Source organism: Camelus bactrianus, chromosome 10 (genome assembly GCF_048773025.1).
Source record: "Camelus bactrianus isolate YW-2024 breed Bactrian camel chromosome 10, ASM4877302v1, whole genome shotgun sequence".
Lineage (NCBI taxonomy): Eukaryota > Metazoa > Chordata > Mammalia > Artiodactyla > Camelidae > Camelus > Camelus bactrianus.
This window is the reverse complement of record NC_133548.1, coordinates 24,935,759-24,948,946: the sequence shown is the minus strand read 5'-3', so window position 1 is coordinate 24,948,946 and position 13,188 is coordinate 24,935,759. Positions and strand designations below refer to the sequence as shown.

At 44.4% G+C, this 13,188-nt stretch overlaps 1 protein-coding gene across 9 annotated transcripts in view; it reads left to right on the top strand.

Moving 5' to 3' along the window:
• TCP11L1 (t-complex 11 like 1) overlaps window positions 1–13,005 on the top strand; it is a 32,468-nt gene extending 19,463 nt beyond the window's left edge. For 7 of the 9 annotated variants that reach the window (XM_045523919.2, XM_045523915.2, XM_045523918.2 and 4 more), the window contains 4 exons: window positions 2,394–2,575; window positions 3,675–3,783; window positions 4,291–4,463; window positions 6,989–13,005. In XM_045523919.2, coding sequence (XP_045379875.2) covers window positions 2,394–2,575; window positions 3,675–3,783; window positions 4,291–4,463; window positions 6,989–7,106 — 582 coding nt within the window. In that variant the 3' untranslated portion in view covers window positions 7,107–13,005. The remainder of the gene's footprint in view (window positions 1–2,393; window positions 2,576–3,674; window positions 3,784–4,290; window positions 4,464–6,988) is intronic. The other 2 variants (XM_045523921.2, XM_045523923.2) reach the window with 2 other exon arrangements.
• Window positions 13,006–13,188: the final 183 nt, after the last annotated feature.

The window sequence follows — 13,188 nt, the reverse complement described above, 5'->3', positions numbered from 1 at the left end:
GAAGTTCATCCATGTTGTAGCATGTATCAGTACTTCATTCCTTTTTTTTTTGTAGTTTTTGCGTGTGTGTGTGTGGTAAAGTGTATATATATAACATAAACATTACCATTGTGTGTGGTAAAATGTATATATATAACATAAACATTACCATTTTTAAGTGTACATTTGAGTGGCATTAAGTACATTCACATTGCTGTGCAGCCATCACTACCAACCTTACAGGACTTTTCCATCTTCACAAATTGAAACTCGGTACCCTTTAAACACTAGCTCCTCATTCCTCCCTCCCCCACCTCCTGTCAGCCACCCTTCTGCTCTGTGTCTCTGAACTTGACTACTCTGGGTGCCTCATATGGGTCAAATCACACAGTGTTTGTCCTTTGTGTCTGGCTTAGTTCACTTAGCGTAACATCTTCAGGGTTCCTCCAAGTTGTATGTGTCAGCATTTCTTTTCTTTTTAAGGCTGAATAATATTCCATTGTATGGCTCTACCACATTTTGCTTTATTCACTCATCAGTTGATGGATACTTGGGTTGTTTGCACTTTTGGGCTCCTGTGAATTGGGCTTCTCTGAATAACTGTGTGCAAGGTTTTGTGTGGACCTGTGTTTCCCGTTCTCTTGGGTATGTACCTAGGATTAGATGCTGGGTCACAGAGTGACTCTTGAGTTTCATTCGGAGGAACTGCCAGACTGTTTTCCAAGCAGCTACCTCATTTTACAGTCCCACCAGCCGTGTATGGGGCTTCCAATGTGTGCTGCTGAACTTCTGTTTTACTCATCTCGATAAAAACCATAACAGTGATGTTGCTTTTCAGTTTTATCTAAAGAAACTTGTTCCTTGTCCATGCAGAGCAATATTTTTTCCTTTGTAAATTTTTCACAACAAGTACTTCTCACTACGGGAGTCCTTTAAGGAGATGACCGGCAAGGGATTCCCCTGGCAAATAGCTGGTTTGGCATCTGGACTCTCCCTTTGTATTGAGGGCATTCAGTCTTCTTGCCTCTAGCCTCAGATCCCGCTACTTCTCTAAATTTCTTTCTCATCTAAGTTCCTTATTTTTCCTGTCAAGACGTAAAAAGTCTAAGGTTTCACCTCATGCCTCTGAGTTCCTGTTTTGTGCCAGAGGAGGCTCTGAAGAGAGTGTTGAAGTGGGGGTGGAGGGGCTCCTGAAACAGTGACATGCTCCCCCCTCCCTCCGGAGACATTTAACAAATAGCCGGGGCGGGGAGGGGGGGGTAGTGGTGTCTTCACTGGGCACAGATGGCTAGTCTCGGAATTGATCCTTGGAAATCTTTTATATCCTGAACCCAAGTATTGCATACTATTTGGAGGCCACAAAGCAAGGATGCTGTGTAACAAAGTGAAGTCAAAAAAGAGATGGTGAAGCCTCTCTGTTTAACAGAAGAGGCGTCTCAGCCTTCAAAACTGCTTTTTACATCTTAGGGAGAATTCTGCTAAGATCCCATGTTGTTAAAGGCTTGATTTCATGTGTTAGTTTCTTTATAGCAAAGCCAGCCCTTAAAAGTTTGTCTGATTAACCTGTGAAAACTCAGATCAGCAGTCATGTCTCCTCAGCCTTTGCACTGCCCTTGCCTTCTCCGCACACAGGGGACTTTGGCCTGCAGGACCCGGGCTGTCTTTAACAACGGGGGACCCAGTTGTGGAAATTCACTCACTGGCTGCTTCCCAGGTGGCGTTGGGTCATCTCTGTCATTCCTGCTTTTTCTGCTTATCATTTAATTTTTTCTTTATTCACTCACCAGTTCTTGAGAGCCTCCTTTGTGCTAGCTGCTGAGGGGAGACTGAGGTGAAGAAGTGTATTTCTCCCTCGCTCCCTCCGGTGCCCTGGATGGGGCGACTGGCTGTCTGGCTTGTGCAGGGCTGGGAGCGGGAGTGGGGAGGGGTGGTGTTCACAGGACTTGGGAGTTTCAGTTTTTAAACCAGGACGCTCCCGGGAAAACGGGGACGAGTTGGTCATCCTCGCTTTGTCCCTCATTACTCTCCCCATCTAATGATCTAACTCCTGTTTGCCGAGTGTTTGCTCTGCCAGCCACTTTATATACTAGGTCTTTTTTCATCTTTAAAACAGCCCAGTGAAATAGGAATCCCCGTTTTCCGCAGGGCTCAGAGTTTGAGGAAACCTGCATGAGGTTATGCTATTAAATGACGAAGTCTGGATTTGCACCCAGTCTGTCTATGTTTCTAAGGAAGAAGGGGCTCTGAGACGGGAGGAAAATTCCCACGTAGCTCCCTGATGACTGGCTCTGAAAGGACTGGGAAATCCTGAGGGGAATTTCTGAGGCCTGTGTGGGGACTGTGGCCCCACCGCCCCCTGCTGGCCGCAGCCCAAACCTACACCTCAGAGATGATTTCTATTTTACTTGTTGCAGACAGTTTTGATGGACCATTCTCGCTTCCAAGAGCTTCAACTGCAGTTGGAGCAACTGGCCGTCCTGGGGGCTGTGTTGCTGGTCACGTTCAGCATGGCAGCCCCAGGAATTTCCAGCCGGGCTGACTTTGCTGAGAAACTGAAGATGTTTGTGAAGATCCTACTCACAGATATGCATCTGCCGTAAGTGGCCGAGAGCTGTGGAGGGAGTGGGAGGCAGCATGTGGGAGAGGGAAGGCTGGAGCAGAGGTCTCCTGGTGCAAGGCGGAACCCGAGCCTCCCTCTAGGGACTGACAGGGAACCTGGCTCTCCAGCGTCCTTTGCCCCAGCAGAATTTATTCAAGGTTATATGGTCAAAGTCAGAATCAACTCTAGGGTTGATTAACAAGGCTCTAGGACAGTGGCTTTCAAATGTTTGTGACCAGGATGCACAGAAGGAAATTGATCTTCCAGGGTGACCTTGTGCACACTTCAACACACATGCAAATGAAATAAAAACGTGTGTGAAACTTATGCAGCTATGCTTAATGCTTCCTGATATTTCCATTCTATTCTTGTTCCATTAAAACAAACTAACAAACAAAAAAACCCAGTGAATGACTTTCACAACCAACCAGCAGTTTGGTCAACACAGCCCTAGGGAAAGGTCAAATAAGAAACAAGCTGTGTTCCTCCTGTGCTGTATGAGTGTGATTAAAGTGTTCTGCCCTTCGCACATTCCTCAGAGACATTTTGAGCTGGGTGTAAGTGGATTATTCATCAACCAGCACTAATGCACACTTGTGTGCGGGCAGCTGCTCTGCTGCTCCTGCGTTGAAATCAGATTAGGTGACTTACGTGCTTTCCAGCATATAGAATATTTTTGAGTGATTCTAAATTAACACTGTATCTGACGAAGTCCAACTCAGAGTATTCTTCAGGGAGAGTGTCCCCAAACATTCTCCTCCTGACGAAGTGGAGGAATTGACAGCTGAGGTTGCGCGAAGCGTGCGTGTATTCAGTGTGGGGAAGGCCGTGTCCACGAGTTGTGACCTGGGGTTCAGTAGTCTTGACTCGTGCCTGGAGGGTGTTTGCTGAGGCGAGGCCTGGCCTGAGGCCCTTGCACAAGTGTGGCCTTCGGCTGTCACCAGGTCCCCCTCCAGTAGAACTGCTCAGTCAAAGCTACTGAGGAGGGGGCCTGACTGGAGCTTCCTTGGGAGGCCAGCCCTGCTCTGTCATGTGCACCCTGGCCCAGCAGTGAGTCCCGGGGCTCGCATGTATGCTCCTGCTCATTCTACCGTAGGAAGGATCTCGATCCAGGACAAAGGCAATTGCCTCCTCGTACAATATCCACCAGCACGAGGTCTCCCCTCAGAGACTCTAGGAGAGCCCAGGAGCCCCAGGAAATCGAGGTGCTCATTTTGTTAACTTTCAGATCTCAATTTTGTTTATTCTTTGAAAGTAGTTAATGCACTGTGTCTCAAAACCCAAAAGGGACAAAGTGGCATTCAGTGAAAGGAGTCTCTCCCACTCTGTCCCACGGCCGCCACATTTCCGGTTTCTCATGTATTGCTCTGGCCATGTCCGGGATAGTCTTAAGTCATTTCCAGGCTTATTTCACCACGCAGGTGCAGCAAGAAGTTGGCTTTTAGATTGTTAGTCCTGGTGTAATCTGAGCCCTCCCCTTCCCACTGTTCTTTCTAGCAGAGAGAGATGGGGAGAGGGAAAGGCCCCTGAGTCAGGTGGACACAGTCTGAGAGGTTCGGGTCAGGGAAGAGATCACAGTTTTCCCTTTGAACACATCAGTCCAGGAGTTGGTTGTCGTGACTCTTCTTGGGCTGGGGTTGGTGAGTGAGTGGAGGTGCGCTTTGTTCATAGACCCTTTCTTCCCTGGCTTCTCCTTCCCTTCTCTGCTCAAGCTCCTTCCATCTGGAGGATGCCCTGACTACCGTCGGGGAGAAAGTCTGCCTGGAGGTGAGCAGCTGCCTCTCCCTGTGCGGGTTCAGCCCCCTCACCACGGACAAGGAGGCCGTGCTCAAGGGCCAGGTCCACGCCGTGGCCAGTCCCGACAACCCCATCCGCAGGATCGTGGGTACGTCTGGGGGAAGCAGGACCAGGGATGTGCCCGCCGAGGGGCTGGTGGACGGGCCCCTCTGAGGAAGTTAGAGGGCTTTGGATGGATGATGAGTGCTGACAGGTGGGGAGAGTGATCAGTCACAACAGTGCTATTAGGGCCACCTTAGGGTTTGCGCAAGTGACCAGGCAGTCATCACTGTTTTAGGACTCTGGCTTTGGAATCACAGGTCTTGGGTCAAAAGCCTGCTCCAGCTCTGTGAAGCAATGGAAAATGTACGTAGTGGTCTCTGCCGCTGGTTCCTGGCACAGAGCTCCTAAATCCTTTGGAATTTCCTGGGTGATGGGAGTATCTTCTGTTCTGAGGAGGTGGCTCTTGACAGGCTCCTGGAGGGGCCAGAGATTCCTGGTCACCAGAAGGACCAGGCTATGGTTAGAAGCTTGTACCTTTCAGCCCTACCCTCCATTCTCCAGAGAGAGGAGAGGGACTGGAAATGCCTATGTGATGAAGCCTTCACAAAAATTCTGAAAGTACAGGGTCTGGAGGGCTTCTGGGTTGGTGAACACATCCATGTCACGGGAGGGTGGTGCACCCCAGCTCCACAAGAGCAGACGCTCTTGCTCTCAGGACTCTCCCCAACGTCACCCTGTAATGTCTTCTGACTGACTGTGTATCCTTTACCATATCCTTTATTATATAATTAACTGGTAAACCTAACTAAGGACGTGTTTCCCTGAGTTCTGTGAGCTGTTCTAGTAAATCATCAAGACCCAAGGGAGAGGATGTCACAGGAACTTCCAGTTTGTGGACAAGCCACATGGAAGTTGTGGGTGACCTGCTCCTTGTGATTGGCATCTGGAGTCAGGTGGGGCGGTCTTGTGAGCCTGAGCTCTTAACCTGTGGGAGCTGACACCATCTCCAGGTAGTGTCAGAATTGAGTAAAATTGTGGGACACCCAGCTGGTATCACAGAATTGCTTAGTGTGGGAACCTGTCTGCTCCAGATCTGGAGTCAGAGCGGTTTGAACATGTAGTAGCGTGAGTCAGGGAGAAGCATAGCTTTAGCACAGGACTGTGTAGCTTGAGCAGGTGACATGATATTTGAGTTTCCTCATTTCTAAAAAGGGGGTGATACCACCAGCTGCAGGGTTGCTGAGAGGGCTGCAGGTGAGGGTATGCGAAGTGCTTGCGGCAGTACCCCGCAGCACTTAGTAAGGACTCAGTAATGAGGCGCAGTTATTAAACCTGTTACTCTGCGAGCGGTCACTTTCCATCATCACAGCAGTCGCACTGTGAAACCTGTTCACTGGTTGATCAATCTAATCTAATACTTAATTTTTAAAATTATCATAATTTAATTTTGAAGTCCCTCTGCAACTTCTTTATGAAGTCAGATAGGTGTTCAAATTATAAGTAATGAAAAGTTAGGCTGCAGGCAAGAGCAGAGTGATCTGTGGTTATCGGGTTCTAGGTTGGGAGTAGAGGCTGAACCAGTGACATGGGTTTGCTTCTAATACTATGACTTTTTAAAATTCTTAAGTAATGTTTTATGAAAAAAGAGTTACAGTCTCTTGAGCGGAGCCCCCTGATGTTGCAGGGCCCACAGACCATCCAGATCAATGTTGTCGACCCAGGCAGGATGCAGAATAGTGCGGTGGAGGGACCACTGACTCCCAGGCTGCTCCTGTCCTGCCATCTCGGCGGTTCAGTCACAGCCAGTTACAGCGTGTTACTGGGGTCCAAAGGGTGAAAGTCAGTTGTACCTGAGAAGGTTCCATAGGGCATGAGGTTGGGCATGAAGTTTGAAAAAGCTTATTCAATATAAATGTCCCTATTGCTTTTGTAATAAAATCTGCAAGGTGTGGTTTGCACACTTTTTTGGCAGATGAAGATACACAGGAGAGTGCAAAAATACCTTAGAGGGGAATGGACTGAAAAAAGCGTCAGCCTCATTATTCCCCAGAGGAGGGCAAGTTTACAGATGCCCGCAGCTCCGTGGCCTTCCTTGTGGGCCTTAGAGAAGGAAGCTCATACTTCTTTCACGTGGGCTTAGTGGGAAGATCTAGATCACAAGCCAGGAGTGCGGGAACCTGTGTTTCCTGCTCTCTATTTTTCTTCCCACTTTTCATGTGATCTTCAACAATGGCTAACGTTGGGCTCAGTCTGTCTTGCTGTTCTGAGAGCAGAACCTGTCCGCCCATAGTCTCTCCTTACTCATTCACAAGCTTCTGCTTGCCTTCCGAGTGTATTTGGGGCTCTTCCTGGTGGCAGGTCTCAGGGCAGCGCTGTGCTGGGTTCTGGGGAGAGAGTGACAAACAAGATGAGCATGGTCCCACCTCATGAAATGAAACAGCCTGATGGAGGAAACATGACACATGGGATGAATGTTCAGAAGGGCAGGTGCTGTGGGTACCTGGCCTGGGGGTCTGGTCAGGTAAGACCTTCCTGAAACACTGATGTTTAAACTAAAAACTGAAGCATAAGTAGGAGTTTGTAAAGTCACCCTGACCAAGAAACAAACAGCTGCTTTCCTTTCCATCACAGAGTCCCGAATCCTGACCTTCTTAGATGCCTACCTTGCCTCAGGTCATCAGAAGCCACTGCCCACAGCGCCGGGGGGATTGGGTCCGATTCAGAAAGAGCTGGAGGAAGTTGCCGTTAAATTTGCTCGCCTGGTCAACTACAACAAGATGGTCTTCAGTCCCTACTATGATGCAATCCTCAGTAAGATCCTCGTCAGGTCCTAACCGCTACGCGCCCTCTAGCGGCAGTGTGATCCGCTCAACTCAGAACACCTGTTCTTCACTGTAACGTTGCTTTGGAAAATGGCTATTTAGTACATTTCTGTTTAACAGCGCTGAATCCAAAAGGAAGACTATTGTGTGTATCACTGTTGAAAAAAGGCACTGAATTCTATTTGAGGGTTCGTATTTATGAGTGCAAGTTTACAAATCAAAGAAGCTTTTTGTTATCTTGGGTTTGGCAGGTGGCACTCAGGTTTTAGCCGGTGGACTGTTGTGTGTCTCCACCCCAACTCTGTCCTGATTTGTAGCTGCCTTGTCTCTCCCAGGAGCATCTGGGTCATTTTTCTCCCAGACACCTAAGAGTATCTGACAGCCACCCCAGAGTGAACGAAGCCAGGCCAAGACTGTGTTTAGACTCTTGTCCCCTCTTGAAAGGCTCCCCCCAGGTATTTTGTGTTAGAAGGACTCTATATCGTCTTACTGCCTTCCCTGACTCCCTCCCGCCTGCACAATTTATTGCTTTCTCCCTGCCTGGCCCAGTCAGAGCCCTAGAACCTTCTGTTTTAGAGGAGAGTTACTTGATTTTAAAAAGCTTACTCTTTTATACAGAATTACTCCTGAGCCTGGATGATAGCAGTCATGTTATGGAATACAGAGGAAGGAAAATTTGTTGACTTTTATGCCTTGGAAGTTAAAGAGGAATATTTTTTTTTAATATATGTCAGTGTAATATATAAGAAGACAAATGTCTGGAGTTTTTACTGAAAAATTCACTGTGATACAATACACAGGTTTATTAACTGGATTCAAATTCCAGAATTAGATTTGAATGTTTTCAGATAAAATAGCATATGCTCACTTATTTCTTGGATAACGAAGTCATAGGAAATCCTTGGGTTTTTTGAGCAGTGTTTATCAAGGAACTTCAGCGACCAGAATTCCTGACATATCCTGTGACTGAAAGGGTAGCTTGGGTCTCACGGATGACCTGTTCTGTTAAAAAAAATAAAATGTGTGCCTGTGTGTATTGTAGATGGGGACATGATATTCGAAACAGCCGTGAAGTTGTTGGAGCGATCTCTAACTGCAGGGACAGCAAGGCGTGCAGTCATGCAAGGAATTCCTACATTCAAGCCGATGAGGGGCGGGGCAGAGCAGAGGACAGGGTTGGAGAAACATTCACCGTGCAGACTGTGTAATGATACCAGGCTTCAGAGGAGTGAATGGTTATACTGGGAGGAATGGGACTTCTTCACAAATTTGCTGCAGACTGTGCTCTCATATTTTTACTTGCTATCAGAAATGTCTGCAGGGTTACATGGTCAGAGGTCGTATTGTTAAAGTTTAGACTCAAGGACAAATCGTCCCTGGTTTCATTGGAAGGGGATAAAGTTCAGGAAGCAGAACTTTGAAAGAACAAAATCACATCTTTCATGCGTATTCAGTGAGGTCACTTCTGGAGTTGTTCCTGGAGATCAGGTTGCTGTGTGGCAGCTGTGATGACTGGTTGTATAGTATGAGGTTCTGGGGGCAGCTCCCCCTCCTCCCCTCAGCCTTGGGGTATTTGGGTTTCCCCCCCCCCCCCAACGGTGGGGGAGGAGCTTTACTCCAAAATATGCAGCGTGGGTCCGCACCTCCTGGAGTCTTTTTCCCTCAGTCTCAAAGGTTCTGCTTTCTTTTGTAAGAATTAACTCTTAGTAGATTTTTTTTTTCCCTCGTGGGTTCCTACACGGACAGAATGGAATTTGGACTGTTTGAAAGCTTGATGCATACATAGCAGGGAGCCTCACAGACTTCCCGTGGCCCACGCTGCCTCAGTTCTGCTGCTAGAATTCTACAAAGGCCAGAGTGAAGGCGACAGAGTTCAGAATCACAGTATTCATATTGAATCATTTTGTTGTGGCTCTTTGAAGATAAGCGAGCTAGTTTTCTTCCTGGAATCTCGTAGGATTATCACTAAGGGCCAGGAAAACTCATTTAGTTCATTTAGTCACTCGGGAAATGTTCACTAAGCATCTGGTCGGAACTCCCCTCTACAGCTCTGCCTCCGAGACAGAATATCCTTCAGCATATAAATCGTCCCTCAGAATTGAATTGGTTTTATATACTGCATACCGACTGGATTTGACGTGTTTTCGTGCCTAACTGATTCGTGGAAGACAAGTGTCTCTTATGAAGGTGCTTAGTTTATTTGGCATTAGGGTTTCACTGCATGTGGGCAGAACGGGGTGCCTAGAGAGTTGGGTCAGTATCAGCAGGTCCCTTAGATTTCTTTGATAGTCTCTTGAATGAATGAATGAGTGAGTGACTGTCCAGAGCAGTAACTGCTGCCTTGTCAGCTCTCAGTTGATTGGGTGAATGGTGGGTAGATTCTCAGTCTATGTGTTTTTTTTTTTGAAAAATCTCATCACTTCTAAAGTAGGCTGTAAATGTGATTGTTTATGTAACCATATAACCCAACTATAAATATACTTCAGGTAAGAATCACACTGATGTCTTACTAATGAATGAATGAGTGAGTGACTGTCCAGAGCAGTAACTGCTGCCTTGTCAGCTCTCAGTTGATTGGGTGAATGGTGGGTAGATTCTCAGTCTATGTGTTTTTTTTTTTGAAAAATCTCATCACTTCTAAAGTAGGCTGTAAATGTGATTGTTTATGTAACCATATAACCCAACTATAAATATACTTCAGGTAAGAATCACACTGATGTCTTACTGATTAGCACAGTAGACAGGTGTACAGGAACTGCTTTCTCTGTGAAGGAAATTTATTAAAAAGTTTGACGTAATAGGCATATAACGTGCACATACTGGCTGACAGCTCTGAATGGATTATTTAGCAGTTCTGTTTTTGTGCCGGTGCTTATTTTAATTTCTCCAAAGCCTTAAGATCCCTGGGAATAGAGCAACCTACTTTCCTGGTGAGTTTCAAAGGGAGAGGCTCCGTGTTTGCTGTTTGATTTCCAGTGACCTTTTGGCATGCCCTGATTTATATGTATAATGTTTGTACCTCTCAAATTCCGGGCAGGGTGGTAGAGTGGAAAGTCTGGGAGCTGTCAAGAAACCAGAGTTCTGATCCCGTTTCTGTTACGTGATTAGTTGGGGACAAATCAGTACCTATTTCCAGTACCTATAAAATGAAAGGACTAGAATTTTCCTATAAGTGCCCTTCCAGTTTTGACTTTCTGTGGTAAATCTGACTGGAGCAACTTAAGTAGACTGCAGTAGGATTGTGCAGAAAGTTCCTGATTTAGAGGACTATCTGGGCTTTCCTTTGTTGCCTTCTTACAAGTTACGTGATGCTGAGTTAGTCATCCTCCCTTGGGCTCTGTATTTTCATCCATTAAATGGGAACACTCCTAACTCACACTTCCTGTGAGGATTAAATTTGATCATGGATGTTAGAATGCTTTGTACATGGAAAAGGACTACAGATTGCTTTGTTAGCAACAAAGGAGAGCATATAATCCTCTGCCTGTAGGTGCACATCTGTTATGATGAATTTGACTGTGGGTGCCCAGGCTCCCTTCAGGCAAGCACGTTTTACAGGCCTGTAGGGAAGGCGTTCCTCCTGTCCTGTCCAGAACTGTTATTTTCTTTTATCGTCTCTTCTGTACTAGACCTGCAATCTTACCTCTTCTTATCTGCACCCCAGTGATTTCTCCCCATTTCCAACTCTATATTATTTGAACTAAATGAACGTGTGAGAGAACAAATGAGTGGATGACTGGATGGTAGTGGATGGTGGGCTGTGAAACTCACATTAAAAGGCACTATTTCATTGAAAACATAATCTAAATAAAGAATTACAATGATGTTTTCCATTGTGTATTTATACTGGGTTTTGTGTTATGTACCTGTTTTAATGGATAGCCTTTTTCTTCACAGTATTCAAAGCAATTTCATGGGATCGGGGAGGGGAAAACCTTTAAGCCCCCGAACCTCTGTTAACCTATCAAATGTTCACTGATACTTTCAGAAAAAGCTGGAGTCCTAGAAATGTGTCAGAAACCTAACCAGGCAGAATTTTACTTAGCACTGTCCCCCATGTGGGCTTTCTGCCATACCTGCGTTGTCTTCTGAACTAATCTATGGGCCTGGTTTGATGGAATGTCACTTAATTTAGAAATCAGATGTGTTTGGAGTTAGTAGCAATAGTCAGATTTCACCATTTTTTTACATTTGTTTTATCTGAACTAAACATTGAGAAACTAAGTGCAACTTCTGACTTAAAAACAACCTTAAAATTGAAATAACACTCCTTTTTTTTTTTTTTTCCTCTGTCTTTCTCATTCACGTTGTCTCTGCTTTTAAAAGTACTGTCTTCCGCAAGCTTAAAGCAGAACTTTGGTCAGGGTTCAGGCAGAGAAGAAGATTTAGTAACTTAATTGTTATTTTGGACTTTTATTCCCTGAGCCTGATAAACTAACACTTCTGTTGAATATTTAAGATTTTACTTAAATCAGTAATGGTACCTGAGTTTTGTTACTTGTATGAATCACCTTTCAAGACTTCTGAAATTTTTATTTACTAAAATAGAACTTTACTTGCTGAATGTCACAGTCAAGGAAGAACTACCAACTTTAATGAAATTTGCTTTGGGCATTGAAATGTAGAAACCAAAATTTATGAACATGGTAATTATGATTTTACTATCATGTAAATGAACTCTTAGTTTTACATGTTAAGTACAGGCCAATAGAGGATTATAAAATTACCAAATAAATTAATAATTCTTGTCCAAGGTCAGTATGCTGACAAAGGTATTTTTTTCGCTCTTTTTCAGTGGTACGGTTTGGTCAGTTTTACATTTACTAAGCAGCTATAACCTTTTACTTTGTGTGGCAACATAGATAAAACTTCTCATTTGGAATTTAGTGCTAAAGGCCAGTTTGATTTTTGTTTAGGAAGGATTTATGATCCTTAATTTGTATCCAATTCTAGAGTTGCTAGAATTGGGGAGATGGTGTCATTGTTTGTATTAAGAGGAAAGATATGGATGTCTTTTGGTAATTTCTCTGGGTCCAGCAATATGGATGTGAGAGTCCTTGGATGTGTAGGACTGGCTGTATGTACCATCCATGAGAGTTTGCACATCGATTTCCAAATGTAAGTTCAGATTTCTAACATCACGCTACTTGTTCAACTGTTTACACAAGGAAGTATCATACATTCAGACAACTAAAAATTCATAAAATATATATATATCAGAACATTAGAAAATGTTTTCTTCTTAGCAAGAAATAATCCTTTTTAAGTTTAGAAGTCAGATAATATCTAGGGGGAAAAAATCTTAGAAATAAATGCAGTAGGAGCAATACACACAATGGCATTAACAGTGCTCAGGAGCACATTTCACCATGGTGGGTTGGGTGTGTATGTGTGTGTATATGTGTTCTCTTTATTACAATACTTAAAAAAAAAATCACTTTTTCATGCATATTCATGTGGCTTTATTTTGTCATTTATGGAAACACTATTACAGACCATTACAGGTGTTTGAAACCACTTTGTTTTCTTAACACTACCCAAAGGTAGCATGTCAAGAAAGATTCCGTATCTCCATTTTTTGAAGTCTCTGCTATATGATACTCCTTGTGCCTTTCAGATCGTTTTGTTGATGACTATGATATTTAAAAAAAAACTCACATTGCTTGAAAATGATACCTGAGACGATAAAATCTGAATTTGAGCCAGCTGACTTTGAGATTTTACTCAGCTTTATTGGGAAAACACTGAAAACATGCTTGTTGTCAACTTGTGTAAATATAACCTTGCTACATATAAGTTTATATAAAAAATGATCCAAGATGATAACCTTTTCCATTGTAAGTTTTATAGAAATATTTAAAGCTAATATTTAATCACACTTGAATTTAAATTCTAAATTGTGTACCCAGGATGTAAGATTGCCTGTAGCCCTAATACTTTGCCTCCTCTTTATTTCCTCCCTTATTTTTAGCTTCTATTCTGAATCACAATCCTTAGGCTTAACTAGTT